The sequence below is a fragment of the Pleurodeles waltl genome, chromosome 1_1 (genome assembly GCF_031143425.1).
Source record: "Pleurodeles waltl isolate 20211129_DDA chromosome 1_1, aPleWal1.hap1.20221129, whole genome shotgun sequence".
NCBI lineage: Eukaryota > Metazoa > Chordata > Amphibia > Caudata > Salamandridae > Pleurodeles > Pleurodeles waltl.
Window position 1 is genome coordinate 717332317 of NC_090436.1, and position 23036 is coordinate 717355352.

At 40.4% G+C, this 23036-nt stretch overlaps 1 protein-coding gene across 2 annotated transcripts in view; it reads left to right on the forward strand.

The window, feature by feature from the left end:
- ADAMTS19 (ADAM metallopeptidase with thrombospondin type 1 motif 19) overlaps positions 1 to 23036 on the forward strand; it is a 1141020-nt gene that overhangs the window by 603227 nt on the left and 514757 nt on the right. The window contains exon 11 of one of the 2 annotated variants that reach the window (XM_069227292.1): positions 16234 to 16335. The exons of the other annotated variant lie outside the window; for it this stretch is intronic. Coding sequence (XP_069083393.1) covers positions 16234 to 16335 — 102 coding nt within the window. The remainder of the gene's footprint in view (positions 1 to 16233; positions 16336 to 23036) is intronic. 2 annotated transcript variants of the gene reach the window in all.

The window sequence follows — 23036 nt, forward strand, 5'->3', positions numbered from 1 at the left end:
ACAATACAAGTTTATTTAACCCAAAGATAAATAGTACATTCATGTTTTATATTTATTTAAATGTTGAATAAAATAAAAAATGCTGTAGAACTATTAACTTAATTGTGAACTAAAGCTTTAAAAATGTAAACGTATTAACTTAAAATTATTTTTATGAAATTTAAATTCCAAAAATATAGTTGATGCATTGAAATAATGTAAACAATGTAGTGACAAATTATTGTTATATTAATTTTGAAATTTTACATTGGTATTCCAATATTGTATAATTACTATTTTTTATTAATACATTGCACACAGGTTTTGTGAATAAGAAAAAAGCAATGAAGTTACTACAAAGTGTAAATTACTCAAAAGTGTAACCTGCCTTTGTGAATCAGGATCTTTATGAACAGACAAAAGAAGTAAAGTTACTTAAATATGTAAGTTACCTTTGTAAATCAGGTCCATTGTGTCCAAGAGAATTGGCAGGATGTTCAGGTTTGGTCGGGATAGCTCTGTCTGCCAGCATATGTTTTTTAGAGAACTAAAGAGATCCTTCTTTCTGTGGACCATATTATAATTTTTTATCAGTTTGACATGTCTCTTGTTGAAAGTTGCCCTAGGCAACATTTTGAGGCACAGTACTAATAGACCAAAATGCCACCTCTTCTCCACCTTGGAAAAATGCCCCCGTTGCTGGCGGCAAATTCAAAGGTGTTTTAGGATATTGTAGAATAGAATTGTGGGCCCATACAGTTTCTCTGTTTAAAAACCGCCATCTCGCTTAGCTCTGTTCACTTTTCTATAAAAGCCTATTGCAGCCGATGTTCAGTTTACAGACCGTGGCTGTTATCTGGAGCTCATATGGGCTGTTTGGAATTGAAACAAGCACTGGCTAAGCCAACAAGTCTTGATTTAATTTGCCAGTGTGTGCAAACGTAGGTATTCACAAATGGGGACAAACTATTTGTGCAGTGTCTCTGTGAATCCTGGCTCTATTTGTGTCCTGTTTTTCATCCACCAAGCTTGAGGCGCATCACTGTGCAAGTGCCACCGATACATTGAATAAAAACAGTATAACACCAAACTTGGTAAATATGAAAACAGGACATAGACATGGGGAGTATAGAAAGAGACAGGTTGCACAGCATAAACATATTTTGCTAATTTGTATATACACCCTTGTTTGCAGGTATTAGCACATTACAACAAGATCTATTTGTTTTGTCATTGCTTGTTGCCACAGTATTTGAGATCTGTAGGTTTTACTATTTCTATATAGGGAAGGTGAGCTAGTAGTGTCTTTTTAAAAATGGCATCAATGTTAACATGTCTAGCGAGGGTCGAAACATTTAGGACCACCAGGATATTAAGGAATGTGTATTACACCTTGGTACTTATATAGTTCAAATCTAGCTGTGGAGGTGCGGTTATTGGGAGACAACAAATAGGCATTTACTTCCTTGAACTGCTGTATTGCATTACATGTCATAAATTTATGATTGATACACATTATTTTTAGACAGTGGAAGAGTAAATGATTTGCCCTAAATCACAGGTTATACCCCTTTTCAAGGATCTAAATTCAGTAGCTTAGCTACTAGACCACATCTCCTCCCTGTATAGTGCACATATAAAGACTGCTACCCTAAAACTGGATAACAAAATTAACATTTTCATACAGGGTGGTGTACAGCTCATATTTCTGATTTAGGTAACCAGAGATAATTTGTTCCTTCCTTGTAAGTGATTTAGCTGATCATTGAGATTAGGAAGAAACTAATTATGTATCAGTCCAGGAGGACGTGTCCTAAGTTAAAAAAATTCAGAGATCAGTATGAATGGGTGAATGTATGAATGGATCCCAGTCTTACAGTATGGCATTTGACTTTGATGAAGCTTTCAGGATTGGCCATCAAAGAATATGTTATCTGAGATGTTAAATGCATACGGAGGCTGATATGATATTGAGCTATCTTTGTTCTATGTTTGGTGGCCATAGTAAGGATATTTGATAAAAGTATAGACTATTTACTTTGGGACATGAAATGGTAGCTACAATACACAGTCATGTGGTATCACTCAACAGCGAGAGAAAGTACGCTAGTAAGAGCCCATTTGCATGACTGGGGAAAACAGATAGGAGCATAAATCGCATTTATGTACCAAATCACAATTAGACGCAGAAATAAAATTTTAGACACAAAATCACCCTTGGTACAAAGTAATCAGTATTATGGTGCCAATTTTATCAATGTGAATGTAGTGCTGGAGGTCAGATGCGGCTCACAGGCATCTACCCCTGCCCTGCATTCGCTGACTTTTATAAGGGGCACAAAATGTCTGTTGCCTCATATATATTAAGGCAGAAGTTTAGCGACTTCTTTCAAATGTACATTTTGCAATACAACTGTTTAGTATACTAGTCACATCTCAAAATGAAGCCCATGTTGTAAACCAGTCGGTGTGCAAAAATGTACTGACTACATTGCAAACTGTGCATTGTACATCAGGCCTACATATATATACCTTTATTATTAGAGCATACTTTATGTCCAAGAAAGACATTACATGAGTGTTGTGCATTCCAAGCTGAAAGACATCCAACCTTAAAAATCCTACCAATGTATCTCTAACCCTTTCCTGCGTTGTTTTACCCTCTATGTGCACTCAGCTGAAGCAGGAACCTCTGCACTTTCCTACAGTATGTTCTCCTCTCATGCTGCTGCCTTTAAAAAGAAAGCCTAATCATTTGCTAAAAATCACTCTGGAGCAAAAGGAAAAAGTTCAAATTGTTCCAAGAAAATGAGCCAAGGGAACCATTATCGCACTTGTTGAACCCAAAATAAAACAAGCAGAACATGATCACAAAATGATCTCATACAAAGTAAAACTTTTTAATTTCCCTCTATTTCAAGAGTCTTGTGTCTGAGATCAAATGTAGGACAGCAGTTAAAGGGTCTTTGAATATTGTTGAATCATAAATAAAACAAGATTTATTTTAATTAAAAGTGATGCATTTTTGTCATATGTGTTAAGCCAATAGAATTGCGTCAGCGCAATGGATTTGTTTCTTAACGTTTTTTTCATTAGGCCTGGTGACTTGATGTCATAAAGTTACTTTGCCCTGCTATGCAAAGTGACATTTTGTATACATCAAACCCCAACTTACAATGTACAAAAGAAAAAATACAGTTAACAATTGCATCTGAGGATCAGAATGGGCACTTTCAAAGTAATAAGAGCAAAATTGGTGCTACCTATGACGTTCCAGAGGTAAAACATAATTTGGTTTGGAAAAAATATTCCTAAATCAAGCAAAAAGATGCACACTAAGAAAAAAAATGAAAATAATGTACAATAAAATGGAAAAATATAAATTATGCGAGGATATTATTCTAACTTCCGCCAACAAAACAGGGGAACGTGCATCAATTAAAGGGGATCATATTAATCTTCAGTCCAACTTACATTTGAACAACTGTATATAGTTAGGATGAGCTAGATCTACTATTCTAATTCTAGACCGATACACATTGGGGATAATGCATGTATTTGGGTGGCAGCATAATCTCTACTCAAACTCCACTACCACTTTGTTAGAAATTGAGTTGGTGGTTGACTGGGGTACGAGCCCTGGTCAAGCAACCTCCACTATCCTAGTCTGGGTAAGTGTCAAGCAAACACTGAAGTAACCTGTGCTTACCCTCTGGTAGCTTGATACAGAGTGGTCAGGCTTAACTTAGAGGCAATGTGTTAAGTATTTGTGCAACCCTTCAAACAGTATTCCAGTGAAAACCCCACACAAAAAGATTCCACACCAGGTTAGGAAAATAAAACTAGACCAAAATGACTAAAATCCAATGAGTAGAACTTGGGTAATCATTTTTTAAGGAATAAACTGTAAAATAGCACTTAAAACCATGACGCTCTAAACGGGGATATCTGGTAATGCTGGACTGGACAAAGTCAAAAGGTCAGCCTGGCTGTGATGAAGCACAGGCGGGCTACAGAGTCCCATTTAGGCCGCAGAACAAAAGTACTTTAATTCCTGGTTGTGGAGCATCGTGTGTATCCAAATAACAGATGTTTTGCGCAATAGAGTAGATGCCTTGATTCCAAAATGCAGTGAGGTGGTGGTGCTGGGTCCTGTTGTGTCATCATTGAGGATCCCATGGACAAGGCTTGAGATGCAAAGACCGGTGTCAGGGATGCATGCACAAAAGAGGCAAAGCGGCAGTTCTGATGAGTGCAGAGGCTGCAATGCAGGGCTGTGGCTTTGTGGTTGAGGCTGCCATCAATAAGAGATGCAAGAAGCTGGTACTAGAGAAAGCATTGCACAGTGGCAGTTTTAAAGGCGATGTGCTAGTCCCAAGATGCAGCGATGCAAGTCTGTTGCAGCAATTGTGACCCATGCAGCAGCGGCAATGCCCCGGTTCTCATCCTCAGTGGCAGTGATGCATTAGTTCTGCTCTCACTTTTGAGGATCCATCCGGTCTGCTGGAGCAAGCACCTAAGACCCACTTCCAACGGTCTAGGACTGGGTTGGCACAACTTGGTAAGACAGAATCATAGATGGCAAAGTCCAGGTGGAGGAGCAGGGTGGTTGGAAGTCTTTTATGACCCTAGGACTTCAGATCAGGAGGCCAGTTAGCCAGCCCTTGGAGTCACTCTGGGTTCAAGTGATGCAAGTCCAGTCTCTCTTACCTAGGCAGGAGAGAGCAGTGGCTAGCAGTGCAGTACAGCAAGACAGGAGTCCAGCAAAGCAGGAATCCAGCACCTGGGCACTCCTTCAGCAGCACAGCACTTCTTCTCCCTGGCAGAGTTTTCACAGGTCCATAAGTGTACTGAGTTGATGGTGTCAGAGGTCCAGTACTTATTGGGCCTTGTGCCTTTGAAGTGAGGAAGAATTCAAATACAGGCCTTTGAAGTGGACACAGGGCCTGCACTTCCTGTCCTGGCTGCAGACTCCCTACAGGAGGATATGCAGCCCTTGTGTGGGAACAGCACACAACCTATTCAGGTGGAAGTGAGGCTGTGCCCAGCTCCTTCCTCCCATCATCCCAGGATGGCCCATCAAGTCACATCTGAGCTCCCATTGTGTGTGGTAGCCTGCAGGGAATACACACAGCCCAGCTCTCACCCACTCCAGACAAATGATCAGGTACAGGCAGCAGGCACCACATGGCTAAAGTCAGAAAATGCCAACTTTCTAAAAGTGCATTTTCAGATTTGCAATTTGATATCCGACTTCACCATAAGTTGTGGTTTTAATTTGTGATTCGAGAGACACCAGACACGAAAAGTTCATCTCTTCCAGATTGCAAATTACAGTTATAAGATGTAAAAAGGGAATCACAATGTTATTCTGTGGGAGGGATATGCCTTGTTGTAGTGAAAAACAAATTTGGGATTTTTTCACTACAAGGACATGTAAAGCTTAAAAATACACACCCTGCCTTTTAAATACATTGCACCATTCCCTCTGTGGGATCCAGGGCCTAGCTTAGGGGTGCCTAACATTTATAAAATAGTGTTTGACTTTGTCAAAGGGGTTATTTTGCCAGGTCGACATGACAGTGTAAAACGGCACACACAGGCTCTGCAATGGCAAGCTTGAGACATGGTTAAAGGTAAAAATTTAATTTACAGGCCCTGGGTATAGGGATACCACTTTACAAGGGACTTATAGGTAAATTAAATATGCCAATTAGGTATAAGCCAAATCATACCAATTTTACAAGGGAGAGCACATGCACGTTAGCACTGGTTAGCAGTGAAAAAGTGCTCAGAGTCAAAACGTCAGCCAACAAAGGTCAGAAAAGTAAGGAGGCAAAAAGCAAAAAGTCTGGGGAATGGCCCTGTAAATGGGCCAGGTCCAACAATCAGTATTTACCAACATTATGTCTGAAAACATCCCCTGAGCTCCTCCTCGTTAGATGAGGAGTTGTAGTCCACACCATGACTAGTTGTCAGGGTGTGAGGAGATTCCCAATGATGAAGCATACCACCTTTAGGGGGAGATTCCCAGTGATGAAGTATGCCACCTTTAGGTGGGTGAGGGAAATCATCCTTTTAAAAATATTTTTTCCTTACAGTTATGTTGATTTAACGGTGCATAGCCATATTTGCTTGAGGCCCAAGTGTTTTTTTGTGTTGTTGGAACCTGAAGGACTGAGGGAAATTTTCCTTCATTTTGATTCTTCACAGTTGAAAGTCATTCTCATAGTCACCAAAGCTGTCCTCCTGGATGTTCACCAGAGTATGGGACTATGGACATCTTAGTTAAAGAAACAGCAAGCCAGTGGGAATGAGCTTCAACTCGAGCCCTTGTTGGAGATTGTGGTTTAGAAGTAATTTGGCTGTCTGTTACCTGGTACATTGTACTCTGGTAACTGTGAATACATTGTTCAAAACATTAGAAATGACCAGATAGAAGCAATTGAACATTTTGTGAAATTACGTTTTTAAAGACGGTTGATGCCTCAAGGACTTAGGCACAGTACCAAGGCTATCAAACAACGCTCCTCAATAGGTAAGCAAGACTTCTTAGTTTTACCTGTATAAAACTTTTTTGAAGCAGTGTTTAAGGCTGCTCTCTAGTGTGGCAATCAGGTATCTGTTCTTCTGGAGCCTTTCATGGCCGCTGTGCTAAACCTAGCCATCAATCATGAATTTTAAGAACTGAAAAAATTGCCAAGTTCCAACATGAAAAGCAAGAGTAGAAAGAGACAGCATTATAACCCTAGCAATGATTTAACCACACCAGTTGTAGGTTTCAAATTTATCCCACTCAATTCTTTTGGCACAAAACTTTAAGGCTTCATGAGACTTAAACATGTCAGTTACAAATTCAGTATGCCGGATGTTGTGTAGACACCTCATCCACAATGTCCTACCTTGCAACACTGAAGTTTTTGACTTAAAAAAGTCAGAAGATAAAACTGTTGACTGGGTGAAAGAACTATGCTTTATTCTACGCAGGTTTGTTACAGTTCACCCTCAAAGACACCTTGAACCAAGACATCTATACACAATATACACTATATTCTAACATTGACTTTTTCTAGACTTTTCATCAAAGCATTGCCATAGCCTGAGTAATGGTCTAGTAAATCTTTCGTTAAATAATCAGTTCAGTTGACCTGATAGTTTTGATATAGTTCTGAAAGCCTGATGGGGGACTGTTTTCATATGTTTAAACTCTACAAAGCAGATGCCTTGTTCTAGGTTACTGTTTAGTAAATCTCAAGTCTAGTTCTGGTCTGTATTTCCTGTGATATCTTTGGCCAGACAACATAATTATAAGCATTCTATACTGTACTTATAGGAACTTCTCTGCATCAATGAGGTTAAGTATTCCTTCTTCCGTTGCTTAAGTTACTCTCATATGCCTTGTTCTTGCGTACATTTTTCTTGAATCGCCAAGAACCCCTATGTCTATCAGGTATTTCCCAGCCAGAGTCCTAGATCCACTTTTTCAGACATTCAGTATTCAAGGTCATGCTAATCGTAGAGAAAGCCCTATAGACATGGGAGAAAAAATTAAAAAAACACCTCACCATTTAGATATACCATTTTTCACACAGCCCTAAGTCCAGGTCCAACATTGCCTTCATCAGCATCTTTGACATTCCGCTGCTTACAAGTCTCTTCTGTGGGCTAATCTCCACAAGCGGGTCCATGACTAACTTGAAGTATCCCACCTCAAATAAGCCTCCTTCTGCATTGTCATGAATTTAACAAACTACCTGTGTAACAAAACTAGTCCTGGACAGAACTTGTGGAGTTTCATAAGGAGATTTCGCTGAGTTCTGCGAGTGGGCGGAATTCGGGCACTTTGTGCTGCTCATGCTGATTGTTAGTGCTGGGAGCTTGTTCCATGCTAACAAATCAAAGCAAACAGCACCACACAGTGAGCCTGAGGGTTTTGCTTCTTTCTGCTGCTTGAGTAGACTTTCAACTCAACTTTCTGCATTGAGAAACCTCACCGGGAGGATTTCTAGCATCTGAGAATTGCTCTTGGGTACTCAAATCTCACTCACGCTTGCCAACTTAACATTAGTAAGCTGTGTATGAGAAAAAACTCTGCCAAGTGGCAGTTGGCAGAGTTTTGCCAGAACGTTGTGCTTCAGGCAGACGTGGAGTGGGCAAAACTCCACTGGCAGAGCAGAATTTTTCGCCCACTGCTAAATAAAACCTTGTGCTCCTGAGCTGGGAGCATATTAGGAAACCAATGCAACCATTCTGCTCTCTACTTTGCCTATGGCTATCTGCTTTATGGTCAATCAAGTTGCTCAGCTCGTATTGAGTAGAATTGTGGAATGCAATAAGCAATCCTCTACCTTAGAAGTAATGGAAACACTAGTTAGTGTAGAGTTCAACCTGTGTTCAAGCATGTGCACACTGTTGCTCAAAATGTGTTTTTGGAGATAAATTATATTGGGCTTTTCATTAATCAAATCTTTCCAAACGTATGTCATTTAGTCAGTGAGTTGAGACTCTTGGTATTCCAGGAGGTGATTCTAAGCATTTCAGAGTTTCATCTACGATCGCCTAATGATATCACATCCATAGACTTTGGGGGTTATTACAACTTTGGAGGAGGTGTTAATCCATCCCAAAAGTGACGGTAAAGTGACGGATATACCACCAGCAGTATTACGAGTTCCATAGGATATAATGAACTCATAATACGGCTGGTGGTATATCCGTCACTTTACCATCACTTTTGGGACGGATTAACACCTCCTCCAAAGTTGTAATAACCCCCTTTGTCCCTTCAGTTGACAACTTGTATTCATCTTCCAATCAATGATTCATTGCTCCAGTTGTTGACCCTATCCGCTATCCTCCCTCTCACAAAAACAACTGTATACCCTTAGGTTGAGGCAGTAAAACACACAGGTATGATTATGAGTGAGACATCAGTGAGTAGTCGTTTTCTCCCCATGTAGTCCCCCTATGTAGACACAACGTTTATACAAAGCAATAACATTAACTTTTGAGATCTGCTTTGCTTTCTATAGCCACTTTTTAAAAAGAAAATGTAACTCTCTTGGACCATTTTGTCCAAATGAATGTATAGTTAGCCATAACTGACTCTAATAGAGCTATCTACAAGGCTGTACTCAGATGCTATCACCAGCAAATAAGAGACACCAAGAAAAAACTACTAGTGGACCTCATTGAGGAAGCTGCAACAGCTGCAAGGAGATCTTCTCAATCATCAAGGATTTCACCTTACCCTCAACCATTGTGAATAACTTCATTGCCTACTTACATCTTTACAACAACCTATTCAGCTTCTTCCACTGCAAAACTGCACACACCCACAGCATCTTCCCACACTAACCCAGTCTCAGAGAACTCATCGCTAACCTTACCAAACACCAACCAAGATGGCCACCTGACTGAATGGCCAGCACTCACCAGCTGCAGTGAGGTGGTCATCAACTCACTGGCCCCAACCAGCCCCTGCCCCCTCCGCATCTACAACCTTGACCACCCTGACCCACATCATCAACACCTCCATCACGTCTGCCACTTTCCAGGATAAATGAAAACTTGCAGAAATTAACCCCATCCTCGAGAACCAACAGCCAACCCGAATCATCTGAGGAACTTCAGACCTATCTCCCTGTACACCTAACCAGGCAAAGTGATCGAAAAGGCCATCAACAAGCAACTCACAACCCTCCTCGATCTTCTAGACAACAATCACGTTTCAGAAAGAACCACAGTACCAAAGCAGCAATCATCGCAGCCACCAATGACATTGGAATCATCCTGGGCCGAAGAGAAATGGCAGCCCTCATCCTGCTCGACCTCTCCGCTGCCTTGAACACTGCCTCCCACAACACCTCATCAGAAGCATACACGAGATTGGTATAAGAATGCACTCTTAAAAGGATCTGTTCCTTTCTCATGGGATGATCCCGAAGGGTTAGCTGCCAACCTTCACATCAGAGAGTACGAAGCTGATATGTGAGTCTCACAGGGAATGTCCCTCACCCTCACCCTTTTCATGAAACCACTTGCTAACATCATCCAATCACAAGACACCACTGTCATCTCATAAACCAAACACATCCCACTCTTCCTAGCCCTGTCGAACAAGACAGCAGCCACTAGATCCAACTTCACCAATTGCTTGACCATGGTAGCAGACTGGATGCAAACCAACTGCCCGAAACTCAACTCTGAGAAGACGGAAGTATTGGTCTTCAGCAACAAGGCCTACCCATAGTATTCCAGCTGGTGGCTGTCGGAGTTAGGACCAACACCCACATCCACAGACCATGCAAGAAATCTAGGAGTCATCCTAGATGACAAGCTCAACATGGCTACTCAAGTCAAAGCAGTGTGCACCTCCTGCTTCTACATCCTGCACATGCTGCGAAAGGTTTTTAAATGGTTGCGTCAGAACACCAGATGGACCATCATGCCAGCATCTGATAATCACCAGTCGGGTGGAGCATAGCAAAAGTCTCTTTTTCATAAACATTTCTTTATTATCATTTTTATAGTACAGTAGTAGGGCAGCGCTGCCACGCCCTGTGATGTACATAGAGTGATATCCGCAAGAGTAGGCATGCAACACTGACCACCCCCATCAAGGTATATAATAAAACAAATAGCAGAGGCTTCAACTCACAGGGACATAACATTCAGTATCTTCTCAACTCCACCCTTGATGAATGCCAGTATCTCAGCCTAAATCTGTGTAGAATGTGACATATGGATAAACACAAACAATGTAAAACCATGACTTGTAACCTGGCAGGCAAAGGAAGTGTCTTCTCTATGATAGACTAGACTCAGCAGAAAGATGTACAGGAGCAGTGTAATCCTCTCCATTGAGCAAGGATAGGAACAATTCGGAACCCTTTGGCGGTTACACCTGTAGCTGTAGCTTTGTTATAGTAGTTAGTATGGTATGGGAAAACGTAATCTTAACACATTCCCCTCTAACTACAGCAACACCTTCTACTCTGGAACAACTCTTACACAGACTCTAGACCACAGGGAAAACTGCTGCAAGACTCATACTCATCCTCCCACTCTGCACTCACATCACACCGCACCTCAGGAAGCTTCACTGTCTCCCCATTCACAAGTGTAACCAATTAAAACTTCTCACACACACACACAAAGCCCTACACAGCACTGGACCAGAATACTTGAACAGTTGCATACGCTTTCACAAGACACCCACGATCTGCCTCACTATCAATCGCAAACAGTCCTCGCATCCTCAAAAGCATGAGTTTGCTCATTCTCCCTCAGAGCATGGAACATCCTCCCTTAGTAAATCAGATCCTCCTCCTCACTTCTTGAGTTCCGCAAAAAGCTGAAGACATGGCTCTTCGTATAAGCACCTTGGGTTCACATATCTACACACCTGCCTAAGCGCCCGGTTCTCTCTTGGGTGTTAAGTCTGATATACAAAGCAACATAATACAGCATAATATAATAATAATAATAATACAACATTGGTGTCGTTATTCTCATTAAATTTTTCTATTTTATAAAATTGATTTGGTAATTTTAAATGCTTAATTTCTTGACTCAGATTCGTTGATGCTAGTAAATACTACACATGTGCTTTCTCTGAAAGAAGCATGTTTCTTGTACCAATCCATAAAGCTTAAGCCCAGAATTCTTCACAGAAATCTGCTTTTACTTTTTTGACAGTACATTTGCGGTGTTCCACAGGCTTCTTCTTTATCAGTAATAATTTTTGATTCTAGGTTCAGCTTTTTATGCTCTTTATCTGGTTATTTAGCTTTCTGTTTTACTCTTTCGCCCATGGCACACACACTTTGTTCTGTATGGACCAAGGTCTAGTCTGGAGACTCACATTCAAGATTGTCTACTGACTGTTTATGAGTAAAAATGGGCAAATTTTCTGAGATTTAAGGCCAACAAAAAAGATGTGATTTTATTCTGTGATAAGCAATAGCTATTGGGTCGAACCTGGGGTCCATACCACTGGATGAGCCGTGCTTCAGTTAAATATGATATGTCTTACACTTGGGACTCACATTAATTTGGTGGTTTCTACTTCTTTTTGTGTCTTACGTTACTGAAAAAATATTCTTACAACTTTGTAAGGGCAGCTTTTCCTGTTTATAAATGCCCTTATCAGTACAAGATTTCCCTATTGGAATGCTCTTTAATTAAGGCTTACACCACTACATATAGGCATATGTTAGCGCGTCGGACCTTAATAAGTAAACTTACAAGGGGACGTGTATTGGTCGATGAACCTTTTGACTCGTTCAAGATGTTCTTACCATAACTCTAGAACAGAATCAATAAGCAAGAAGAAATAATCATTAGTCAAATCAATATTCAAAGGAGTGAGTAATTGTCACGCTCCATGACCTTTCAGCCATGAATAACCACACCTTTAGTAAAGGTTTAGTAAGTTTATTTCCCTTATATTAATAATGCTAAAGTCATGTAGATTAATCTAAAAATCAAATGAAACTCAAATAAGAACAATACTGGTTTACCAAAGCAGCGGAAGAAACGCAATCTAATCAAAGTTTGAACCACAATACATTCTAAGGCAACGGTACAGATCAATAGCAAAGTCAGCTGCGATAAGGTTATATAATACATAGGATTCAGCAAGATAGCTTGTCAAACATTTGTCCCTGCAAATTGTCAGTCATCAGATGGATAGCCTCAACTAACCCAGATTAGCATCAGCATGTTGGACCTCATGCAAAACAATTTAGAACACGAATTTAGGTAAATATCTAGCTAAGGAAAACTATCAAGACAACGCAGTTGGTACCTAGAAAGAAAAGGCATAGAAATACAATTCAGTCATTTTGTCATATCTACCTATCCACGGTATGGGTCAGCAAACAGAATCAGTCTTCGCCCTCAGGTCATCAATCGATCAGCAAAACATCAGGCTCTTAGTCAGAGAGTATGAGCCCAATACACAGAATCTCTAATCTTTTCTTCTCGACAGCAGTCTGCCTATAAATCTCTCTCTAGTCTGAAGTCCTTTTCCTCTGTTGCGTTGTTATATCAAAGTCACCTAAACTACCCCTAATTCCCAATTGGTCAATTAATCGTACGTTATTATGCTACACAAAAATATTTCTATACCAAATCTATGAATTCTAATATTTCTTCCTTCATACGATGACGTTGATTGGTCTGCTTTTACGATGTTCTCATCATCCGGCTCGTCAGGTATCGAATTTGTTGCATCTTCTTCTCCAGTCAGTGTCTTCGTTGTTCGCGTCCTGGGAAAGTAATTTTCACACATATTACACACAATTTGTTAGAAATTTTTGGACACTGCCTCCTGTTAGTTGGTTCTCATGGAAAGCTTCTGCTAAGCATTTTATTAAAACAATGAACATTTCACAGTTTAGTTCACTCTGTCAGCATTTTCTAATAAACGCTAAGAAATACAGCTTCTGCATGAGGCCTGGCAAAACCAGGCCAAGAGACTCACTAAATTAAAGCCAACAATTAATAAGCAAAAACATACTGCACAACCCTAAATTGACATATTACTAAATTGATTAATACATTTTCAATATTTCATAAGCATTAATCATCAATTAGTACATTTCATGAATACTGGTGGCCACTCTCCGAGGTCACTTTTTCAAACGTGTGCATTATTTTTCTACGTTATTCTTTTTCTACAAAGTTCATTAGTCAAAATACATAAACACTCATGAATAATTTCTAATTAGGACATCTGCTTCAGCACATAATTCAGAAAGCTCGGAAGTCAGCCTTCTATCTCACCTTTGATTTTCAAAAACTATGATCACATTCTGGCAAACCATGCTTGCAGATAGCACAGTGCATACTGTCAAAGCCTCTACTGTGTGGACTGTCCTTTTTTGGCATTTACAGTTAGGCTTTACCTTCCAACTCAGTATCTTCACTCTGGTTCCAGTGCTCTCTTGGTTCAAATGGACATGGAGTGTAAAACATTGACATAAACTTTTTCTTTCGCTAGTTTTCAATCTTTACCAAATCACCAATTTTGTGCTAAAGTTCATTAGACTTACCATTTTAGTAGCTGCTTTCATTTTTAGCAATCTTGTCACTGAACACTCAATTGTTTTCTGTCCTAATGCTGACTCATTGGGCGAACTTGCCCTAACAGATAGCTAACTCAAACCAGATAGCGGTCAAAATGTGTTAATGATGAAATTGGGAGGCGGTGATAGTAGAATGGTGTGGTGTTTAGGGAGAAGCCTGGGGTTTCTAAACTAAAGTACACACAGCTAGCCGTTTTCATTAGCAGAGCTAGATATTTCAATAATGCTAACACATTGTAGTGTTAGATTCAGAACAATAAACAAAACTACATTGCATGTGCATAGGAATCGAAAGACTTGCTTGAGCTTCTTCAAAGGTGCAACAGTAAGATAGTAAACCCACAAAATTAGAAGAGAGAAGAACACTCAAGAACAATAAAGTTTGTCACAATTGAACCAGATTTTTCTGGCAGGCTTCATTCTTCCTATCATAGAAGGTTCAGCTGAGCTAGTGAACCTTATAGCCACTGGTTGCAAAGACTCGATTTGCAATATACTAAAGTAGCATTGTGAGTCACAAATAGCTTTGTTACTTTAATTTTCAATGATTGGCTCTTCTTGTGAATCTCAAGTCAAAGAAGGTGGTATAGAGGCCTCCCTCATTCTTTACAACAGATAACTATACACCCTTTTGCCAATGCTCCCGATGTTGCAAGCCACTGAAAGGTGATGTGAGCCGCCACCATCGTTTCTCTCACTGGAGGCCATCTGTGATGGACAGCTTCCACTTTGGAAGTCACAGGGAGGGGAGACAGCAGTCCCATGGTCCTCCGCAGGCTGCCTCTTCTTTATTTCGGTTGTAGTCCCTATTACATGAAGAGTTTAATAATCTCGAAGGGCTTTTTTTGGGTGAGTCTGCATCTTGCTGCCATGACATTTGTTCGGGTAGTAAGAATGGCCTCCTGACAGGTGGGTTGAGTGTAATGAAAGTGTTTATTTCAAGTTTGAATTTGAAGTGGCACGAGTAACGGGAAGGTGTGGTATCAATGACAGTAAAATTAGTTGGTGTGGGTAGGTGGCTTAGGGAAGGAATATATCAACTGTTGATTCAATAAATAAGAGTGTAAGTTGGTAAGTGGTTCTTTTCTGAATGTTTGGGAAGAAGATCTTTATGTTGTTAATAAAGATTTTTTTTTTTATAGAAGAGATTCTCCTTAGTCTAAATAATTATGATGCCTCCCTTATAAATTTCTAGTACTGTTTGCTTCAGATGTTAGTTCTATGTTTTATTAATTTGCATTCAGGCTGCTTTTTGACAGCACTTACCCGTTCGGTATCTGTAGAAAACCTGATAATATTTCGACCACCATTCATTTACTTGTAACACAATATTAACAGTCCACATCAGTGAACATCAAACATTTAAAAATATAATCCACAGTTAATTAATCTTTAAGCTGCTAGCTATATTGTTTTAAAATTGAAGATTTAGTAGACTGTCACCTGTTCCATTTGAACTGCGCCTCTCCCAGAGGTCGTCTCTTCAGCATGAAAAATTACAAATAGGTAGTTAGTGGAACGAAGATAGCTCACATGCAGTGGCGGCCACTTTTCAACAGGGGTTATTAAAAAAAGAAATAAATAATAAAAAATCTTACCTTTATGTTGGGAGAGACGGTTCAGTCTCTCCTTCCTCCTCAGACTTCAGGTAGCACAAGGATTCCAGACTCCCCTCCAATCATGACGCTGCTGTCAACAGCATGATAGCAGCATCATGATTGGTCTGAGTGCTCTGCTTTGGCACTCAGATAGGAAGTTCAATACAGCTGAGTGGAGAAATTTGAAGTGCGCATGACTGTTCAAAGCATCATGCGCACTTATGTTCAGATAGCCCTCCTCCAGCCCAACCCCGTTCTCTCCTTACCCTGCTCCCGAGGAACAATAAAATGATAATAGCATTACGTTATCATCATTTTATTTTTCCCTTTCGTCCACTACAGAAAGCAGTGGGGCAATGCTCCTGCGCCTTAGTGGAGGAACCGTCGCTGCTCACAGTTAACTTACATATGACAAATTAACAGTTTTCAATATCATAATTACACTTCTTAAAATTACATTTATTTTACTTTCAATAATTAATTGTGAAGGGGGGGACTTATGTCAGCTCCGCAATATTGCAATATTTTGACTAAACCTGGTGCTCTGAACCTTTCTTTATCAGCATGGCATTTGTGCAGGCCTGTGGTGTAAAGTAGAAGGTGAAAAGGAATGTAAAACTAAACTGGATCCACCAATGGATGGAACAGAATGTGAAGCGGGGAAGGTAAGTTACTATCTCTGAGTGTCCCTGTAACTCTATACTGAAATGCAATTTCCTTTTCCTTTAATAAGCTACATTAAATGTCAGGGTCAGTCTAGCAAATCATCACCTGCTGATAAGATGCACAATTTTAATGCTTACTTAGCCCAAGAAAATTGATATCCAGAACAGCAACAACAAAGTAGCCACAGTATAAAGAACAGTGTATTGAGCAGTTATCTTTTGTACCTTAGAGATGTCATCAAATGGAAGCGCATGCTCTATGAATTCGACTTCATTGTTCATGACTTTGGCTAAACAGCGCTTCCCTTTTAGGTTCGAGCCTGTGAGTGCATGCGCTAGCGCATGCATCTCGCTTGCGAGACTCTGTTTTGTTTAGCACAGGGCTTGGAGACCGCCTGTTGCTCACCATTTGATGGTTTGCGTAGCACTCTTCTTTACAGCCTCTTAACTCGGCAAGGAATGTCTGGCATCACTTCCATTTCTCTTTGTGGAGCAGGAATCAAGCACTAATTGATGCAACTTAATTAGTGCCCGTCCGCTGTTCCCGACGTGATAGAGGTACTATTTGTTGTTTTTAACTTCGAGTGCCCCTCAAACAGAAGGCTTGTGACTGGTTTCTCGGTATTCTGTGTAACGCCTTCAGTTCTCTGTTGTTGTCCATAGACATTTAGCTAGAATCTGGGCTGCACTAGCAAGTTGTACTTTGTAGCCTGCTTGTGCTAGGACGTTGTGTTTTTTTTATTATATATCTAGAAAGGTAGGGAGGAAACATTAGAAATAGTTTTACAAAAAGAATTAACTAAATCAGTTACTTGCTAGGCGCCTGCTTATTCTCCGTTATACACTCATACAACACAGTCTGTCACACTTTCCTTTGCAGTGTTAACGTGCACTGTGACACGGTCACTAGTGTTCACAAATTTTACACTACTTTCCTATACTAAATGATATCTCATTTCAAATACCCTTACAGCTTTGACAACGTCACTGGCCATTTAGCAGAGGGCTGTGAAACGTATGTTGACTCTTTAGCAATTAACCTACAGCAACAGTATTTGCAGAAACCATACAATACCTTTGTCGTTATACGGGCCTGACCCAGTACCAAAATAATTAGCCTAATATATAGTGGGTTCCGAATTCCTAAAACCCCTTCTTTAAAATGTTTTAGAAAGAAAAGTCTTGTCTGGTCTTCTGAGGAAAGAAGCCGCTTGAATGGCTTTTGCTGTCCTTTTGCACCTGGGGCTGGACCAGATCTGCAGAGGTCAGTTGGCTGGCCTCCTGTTCACTCCCTCAGAGGCACACATGGTTGTAGGGAGACTGTATCCTGTGAGAAAGTAACAGCTGCCTATTTGGGAGAGTACTGTATGAGACTCCAGGGAAGACCCTAGCTGGAGAGAGTCCTGCACCCTTTAAGCCCGCTTGAGCACCTGGGAAGGCAAGAGTGAGGACTGACTTTCCCAGCATCAAGCGACACTGTCCTTGTTCTCACTTCTTGAGGTCTGCCCCAAGACTGCACATGTATGTGTGGCTGTTGCTTTTCCAGTGAAGTTGTAATTAAAGAGGCCACATTTGCATAATTTCTAAGGTATAGTTTATTTATGAATATCTACACACACAGTATTGTAATTGCTAGTTTGACACTGGGTCACAAAAGCTTATTACTTGGCAAAAACATTACAAAGTCTCCTACCGAAAATTGTCGCTGTGGAATATCTGCAGTATTTTGTGCATAGATGATAGCACCCACATGACCCACATTTTAAGAATTAAGAATTATTCGTCTTGTTTAACCTTGCGGAACATTTCTAAAATTAAGAAGTCGATAGCATATGGCTTAACTGGGTGTGAAAATGAACTGCTATGAGAAGAATGTGGAATGTATTTTATTCACTTTGCCTTTTACTCATTTTCTTTTTCTACAATGTAAAGAAAATGTGGATGGTTACACTCCACTGACAAACAATGAGGCAAGCTAACAGTGATGTGTTGTTAAGAACAGAGATGGCTGGTCCAAAGGTAGGAAAAGGCAATACCCCACTGAGATTAAGAAATAAAGCTGCATGGCAGTTGTTAGCATTACATGAAAAGAAATAGCTTTGCTAACTACAGAACTGTGTTTACCTACTCTGAAATTGTCAGCACGAAAATGCGAGGTTAGGACTCATTTTGGTTGTACTCTCCATTGGGCAATGGGGTTCGCAGCAGTATTACACTCACTGGGCACAACACAAACTAGACAAGTTGCAAGGCACCAAGGAGATAAAGAAGGTTGCTTCCAGGTCTATGCTGAAGTAAGTGATAGCTGTCCATCCTGGCAGGTTCAGTGTCTTTCTGCTACTGTGCCGGTGCATGTAATGAGCCAGGAGTGGGGAGTGGAGCAGACAGACAGTGAACGAATGGAGCAGGGAGTGCATCCAGAGTACCATAGCTTTGTCTGGAGGCTCATGGAGGTATTTAGATGAAGGGGGGCAAAGGGCCTGTTTGCATGTGTACACGGTGTTTAGGGGTTTGTCAGTGCATGTATATATTTATGTGCACATCTGTGAGTGTGTTGAAATATCTTGGAGTAAATGGATGGCTGCTATGGTAGTCCTGATGTAATGATATACTCCAGGATTTAACATGTGCGCACCTAATATATTTGTGGTGGCACAATGGTGATCTTAACCCTGTACTAACAAGTCGTTACATGTTTTGGGCATTGTGGGCATGTATGTGGCTATGTAAAACACATTGCTGGTGCTGTCATAAAGGTCCGTCAAGCCTAATAGTGGCCATCATTAATATATTGGAGGTCGTCAGGGCACCATTGTTTACACCTCCTACCTTAGTCTCGAGTGATGCAGTTCATGAAGTGATGCCCTTCCCAACATATTGTGTGCACCTATGTCATAATTTTAACTTTCTATGACCTAATGGTGGTCCTCGCCTGACGGTGACCATTATTGACATATTGAGGGCCTTCTGAACATAACGCTGACTATGCATGGATGGTGGTGGCCCTGGCATATATTGCACTACACTACCTTAACTTCTAATGTATAATGTTGATCCTTGCATAAACAGTCATCCCACTTTAGCCTCCATTGCTGGTGCTGATGGAACAGGACCCTCCCTGGCAGGAGTGGTAGCAGTACTATCTTTTTGGACCTGGCATCCATGGCATGGTTTTCCCAGGAACCTTTTGCCTTCAACCCTCGTGTTTTTCTGGCATTAGGGTTGTGTGCACTGTACCACCACTAACCAGTGATACAGCACTTGTGCTTTCTCCTTTAATCATAGTTACGTTAGCTTACGCCTAAGTGGCAGTGATGTTCATCACTGGTATTTGATGATGATAAATGGGCATGGAAATCAGAATCTCTCTGTGTTGCAGTATAACATAAATATTTCCGGAAAAAGCACACCAGTATTTGGTAATAAAGCAAAGAACAAAAACACTGGTATTTTCCATCAGCAATTTTGTTTTGTCTCTGCAAATGACAAACTTTTACTCGGACAAATCGGCTTATTCGTCCAAAATGAAAATCCTGTATCTGTTGGCAAAATTGTGATTTTTCAGGAATTGATTGACTGATTGTAGTGGGCAAAATCTGGGACACAATGGTTGGTTGCCTTTCTGAATGTACTTAAAGCCAATACTGTTTTTGGGTGGTTAATTGTTGATCTTGTTTTGTTGGTACGAAAAGGCACTTTGTGGTATGTATATTAACATTTTTGCAATAATGTCGATAAAGCGTTGAAAAAGTTTTTTCATAATATCAGTTTTGTTGTCGAAGGTTTGAGCATAGACAAACGGTGCAGTTTGCCAGCTTTCTTGGCGTATAGGGTCTCTAATATGGCTAGCTCTGCTGTCTGTGCTGTGTGGTTGTGAGATTTGTCTGTTCATTTTTGTAAAATTAACTTCATATGCACATTGTTAGCCATTAATGCATGACTGAGTATCTTCTTAAAAGATGTAAGATGAAACCATGAAAGGATTTAAAATTTAGATTTGATACAAAATAGAAGTGAAGAAAAATAGCATATACATTTTAAAAGAAGTTACACACCTTTAAATGACGTACCTAGACTTTTTAACTGGCTGTAAAACATACAACGTGGGAGCTAGTTTTCAGGTAAATGGCACAGAAAATGCTTTTTGCCACCATTTTGTTTACATTTAAATATCACCACCACGCCAGGAGAGGGTAACTCTTGGCTTGCACATAATGAAAATATTTTGCTGGTTCATTAGTGTCGCTATAAATGTTTCTCCTTGTGGTTTTTCCATATTTTCTTGGGTTAAGAACTGGAAACCCAAAGCAGCTATGGCAAATTGGTTGGACCAGCAATCCCCCCTCCCCCACCTTCCCAATCACCCTCCAGGTTTGGGGGAAAGAGTGAAGCACTGCTGCATTGTTGCATTTGTTACAGGAGGCCGATACTGCAGCAAAACCGGCACCCACTCCTCCAGCCTCCCAGTGAAACGTCCGGTACGGCCAGTCCAGCCCGGGTGGGTAGCAAGGATGTAATAGGCCGTGGTGCAAGTTAGGTAAATTACCCCTTTGACTGTTGTTGTGGTAATAAAATACAGCAAATATTAGGGTTTATGGTTCGTCGGGGCTCTTGGGCCCTCGAGTCACTACAGTTGCTGCACCAACGTTAGCTACTCTCCTACACCAAACCTGCCTAGAGGAAGTCTGACTCACTTGAGGCAATTCAAGGCTAGCCCTTACAGTCGTCATTTGTTAAGACATTAATCCAGTGCTTTAAATGGAAAAATAGAAGTGCAGGTACCCTCTATCAGAGTACCTGCTTGTTTCTGAGACGTGCCGGTACCCTCCAATTAAAAGTATTACGTTTTTCTTGAGATATGCCGGTACTCTGCCTCTCAAAATAAAAAAGTGCCGGTACTCAGTACCGGAGAGTACCGGCCCATTTAAAGCACTGCATTAATCACAAATTATTGGCATTGCAGACAAACGGTGAGTTCGACTTGGAAAGCGTTTTTTAAAAATAGCAAACATTGCAACATTTACAAAATGAAGGCTTGACAATCGAGATGATGCTAAGTAAAACTGATGAAAGGATTACTTAGGCTTTACATGAGATCATGTTTTCCAAATTCTCCATCAGTGTCGCAGCAGTTGTTCTTTGATGTAGGAGACACTTCATATATCAAAACCGATGTAACTACATACTCCTCTGTTCCTCGCTTCGGTTTTTAATCACTTCTCCCTTACATGATTTTTGTGGCTCGGGTTGTCCTCTGCCCTCTCACTTTTCTTATTTTGTATTTTTATTATCAGAATGCTGTGTTCGATCTGGTATAGAATGTCACTAAAAATTAAGAAAATACCAAATGTTGACAAACAAAATCATAAGTCTGTGTATGGGAGAATGGACAGTTGGATCCAAATTAGCAATTAAACAATTTTCTAACATTGCAGTAGGAATACTCATGTGAATTGGGAGATAACTGGTAACTGTCAGAAAAGAGATTTTACGCACTGTGTCTTTGCCAACTATATGCTGTCTTGTAAACGGAGATCAAGTGATTTGCCAATATGTTTGGCTTAGAATTGGAAATGATAAAATCACTAATCTAGCTGTCCACTTGCCAATATTTTAACATCATAATTCATCGAGTATCTCCAGTGCTTTTTTATGCTGTTTGAATAATGAGGTGTTCTGCAAAAAACAGTTTCCTCATGTTTTTTCCCAGTCATCCTCTCAGATTTAAATTACACTAAACAGAAATAGTGAGATTCAGTCCATTAAATTAGAAATGTACATTGTTTTAAACACAATGGAGTCATTACACCATTATAATTTCATCTGAATACTGACAAGTGCCATTCACTTCACTTCACGAGAAACTTGCTTTAATTCATCAATCCGTTTTTGTATGCAAGAGTTACATCATATTACCACATTTTAATACTTGTTAGATTGGAGAGGAGCTGCTGGTAAGCAGGACCAGAATTGCAACCAAAAGCTCCCCTGGCAAAATGGTCGAACCGGGCCTGCTCACTAATGCCTCGCTCTACCATCTCCTCTTTCTCCTGACGTCCACACATCCCCCGGTTAGATTCGGACTGAAAATAAGTCTGTGCACAAAAAATATAACTAGTCCTCATCAGTGAGTTAGATAGCCAACCAAGTGGCTAATGTTTACAAATTGGGCTGTTTTGAACTTGTAAAGACATACTGCATATGTGTTTGGCAAAGTGTGGAAGACTGCATGGACCTGAGCTGCTGTAGGCACTGTTTCTGCTAATATTGGGAAGTCAACAGTAAACATTTGATCAGCAGACCATAAAACATGCCCACAAAGAGCAAAAAAACGGGCCCACACGTTGACTGTCAGACCACCCAAACCTGCAATGCCTGATTGTCCTATAGGCTAGACATTCCCAAGCCTGCTTAGATCACCTGAGAAACTAGATAGTGAAAAAGGTGGAAGCAGTGCCCCCTAAAAACTTGCTTCGAAAGGCTCCAACTCACTATGGAAATGGCCAGTGGTAAATAACGGTCAGTCCGGGTCTGGTGGTAACAATACTGATAATGGGAACAATCTAAATGTGTGCTTCTCCATAGAGGCACTACTGAAAAAAGTGGAGCAGAGACAGTTATAACCCATTAGCAATATGTGCCAAACTTAGCACTTATGTCCAGAAAGTGCTCGGAATGTCAAGATGCAAAAACTCATAAAA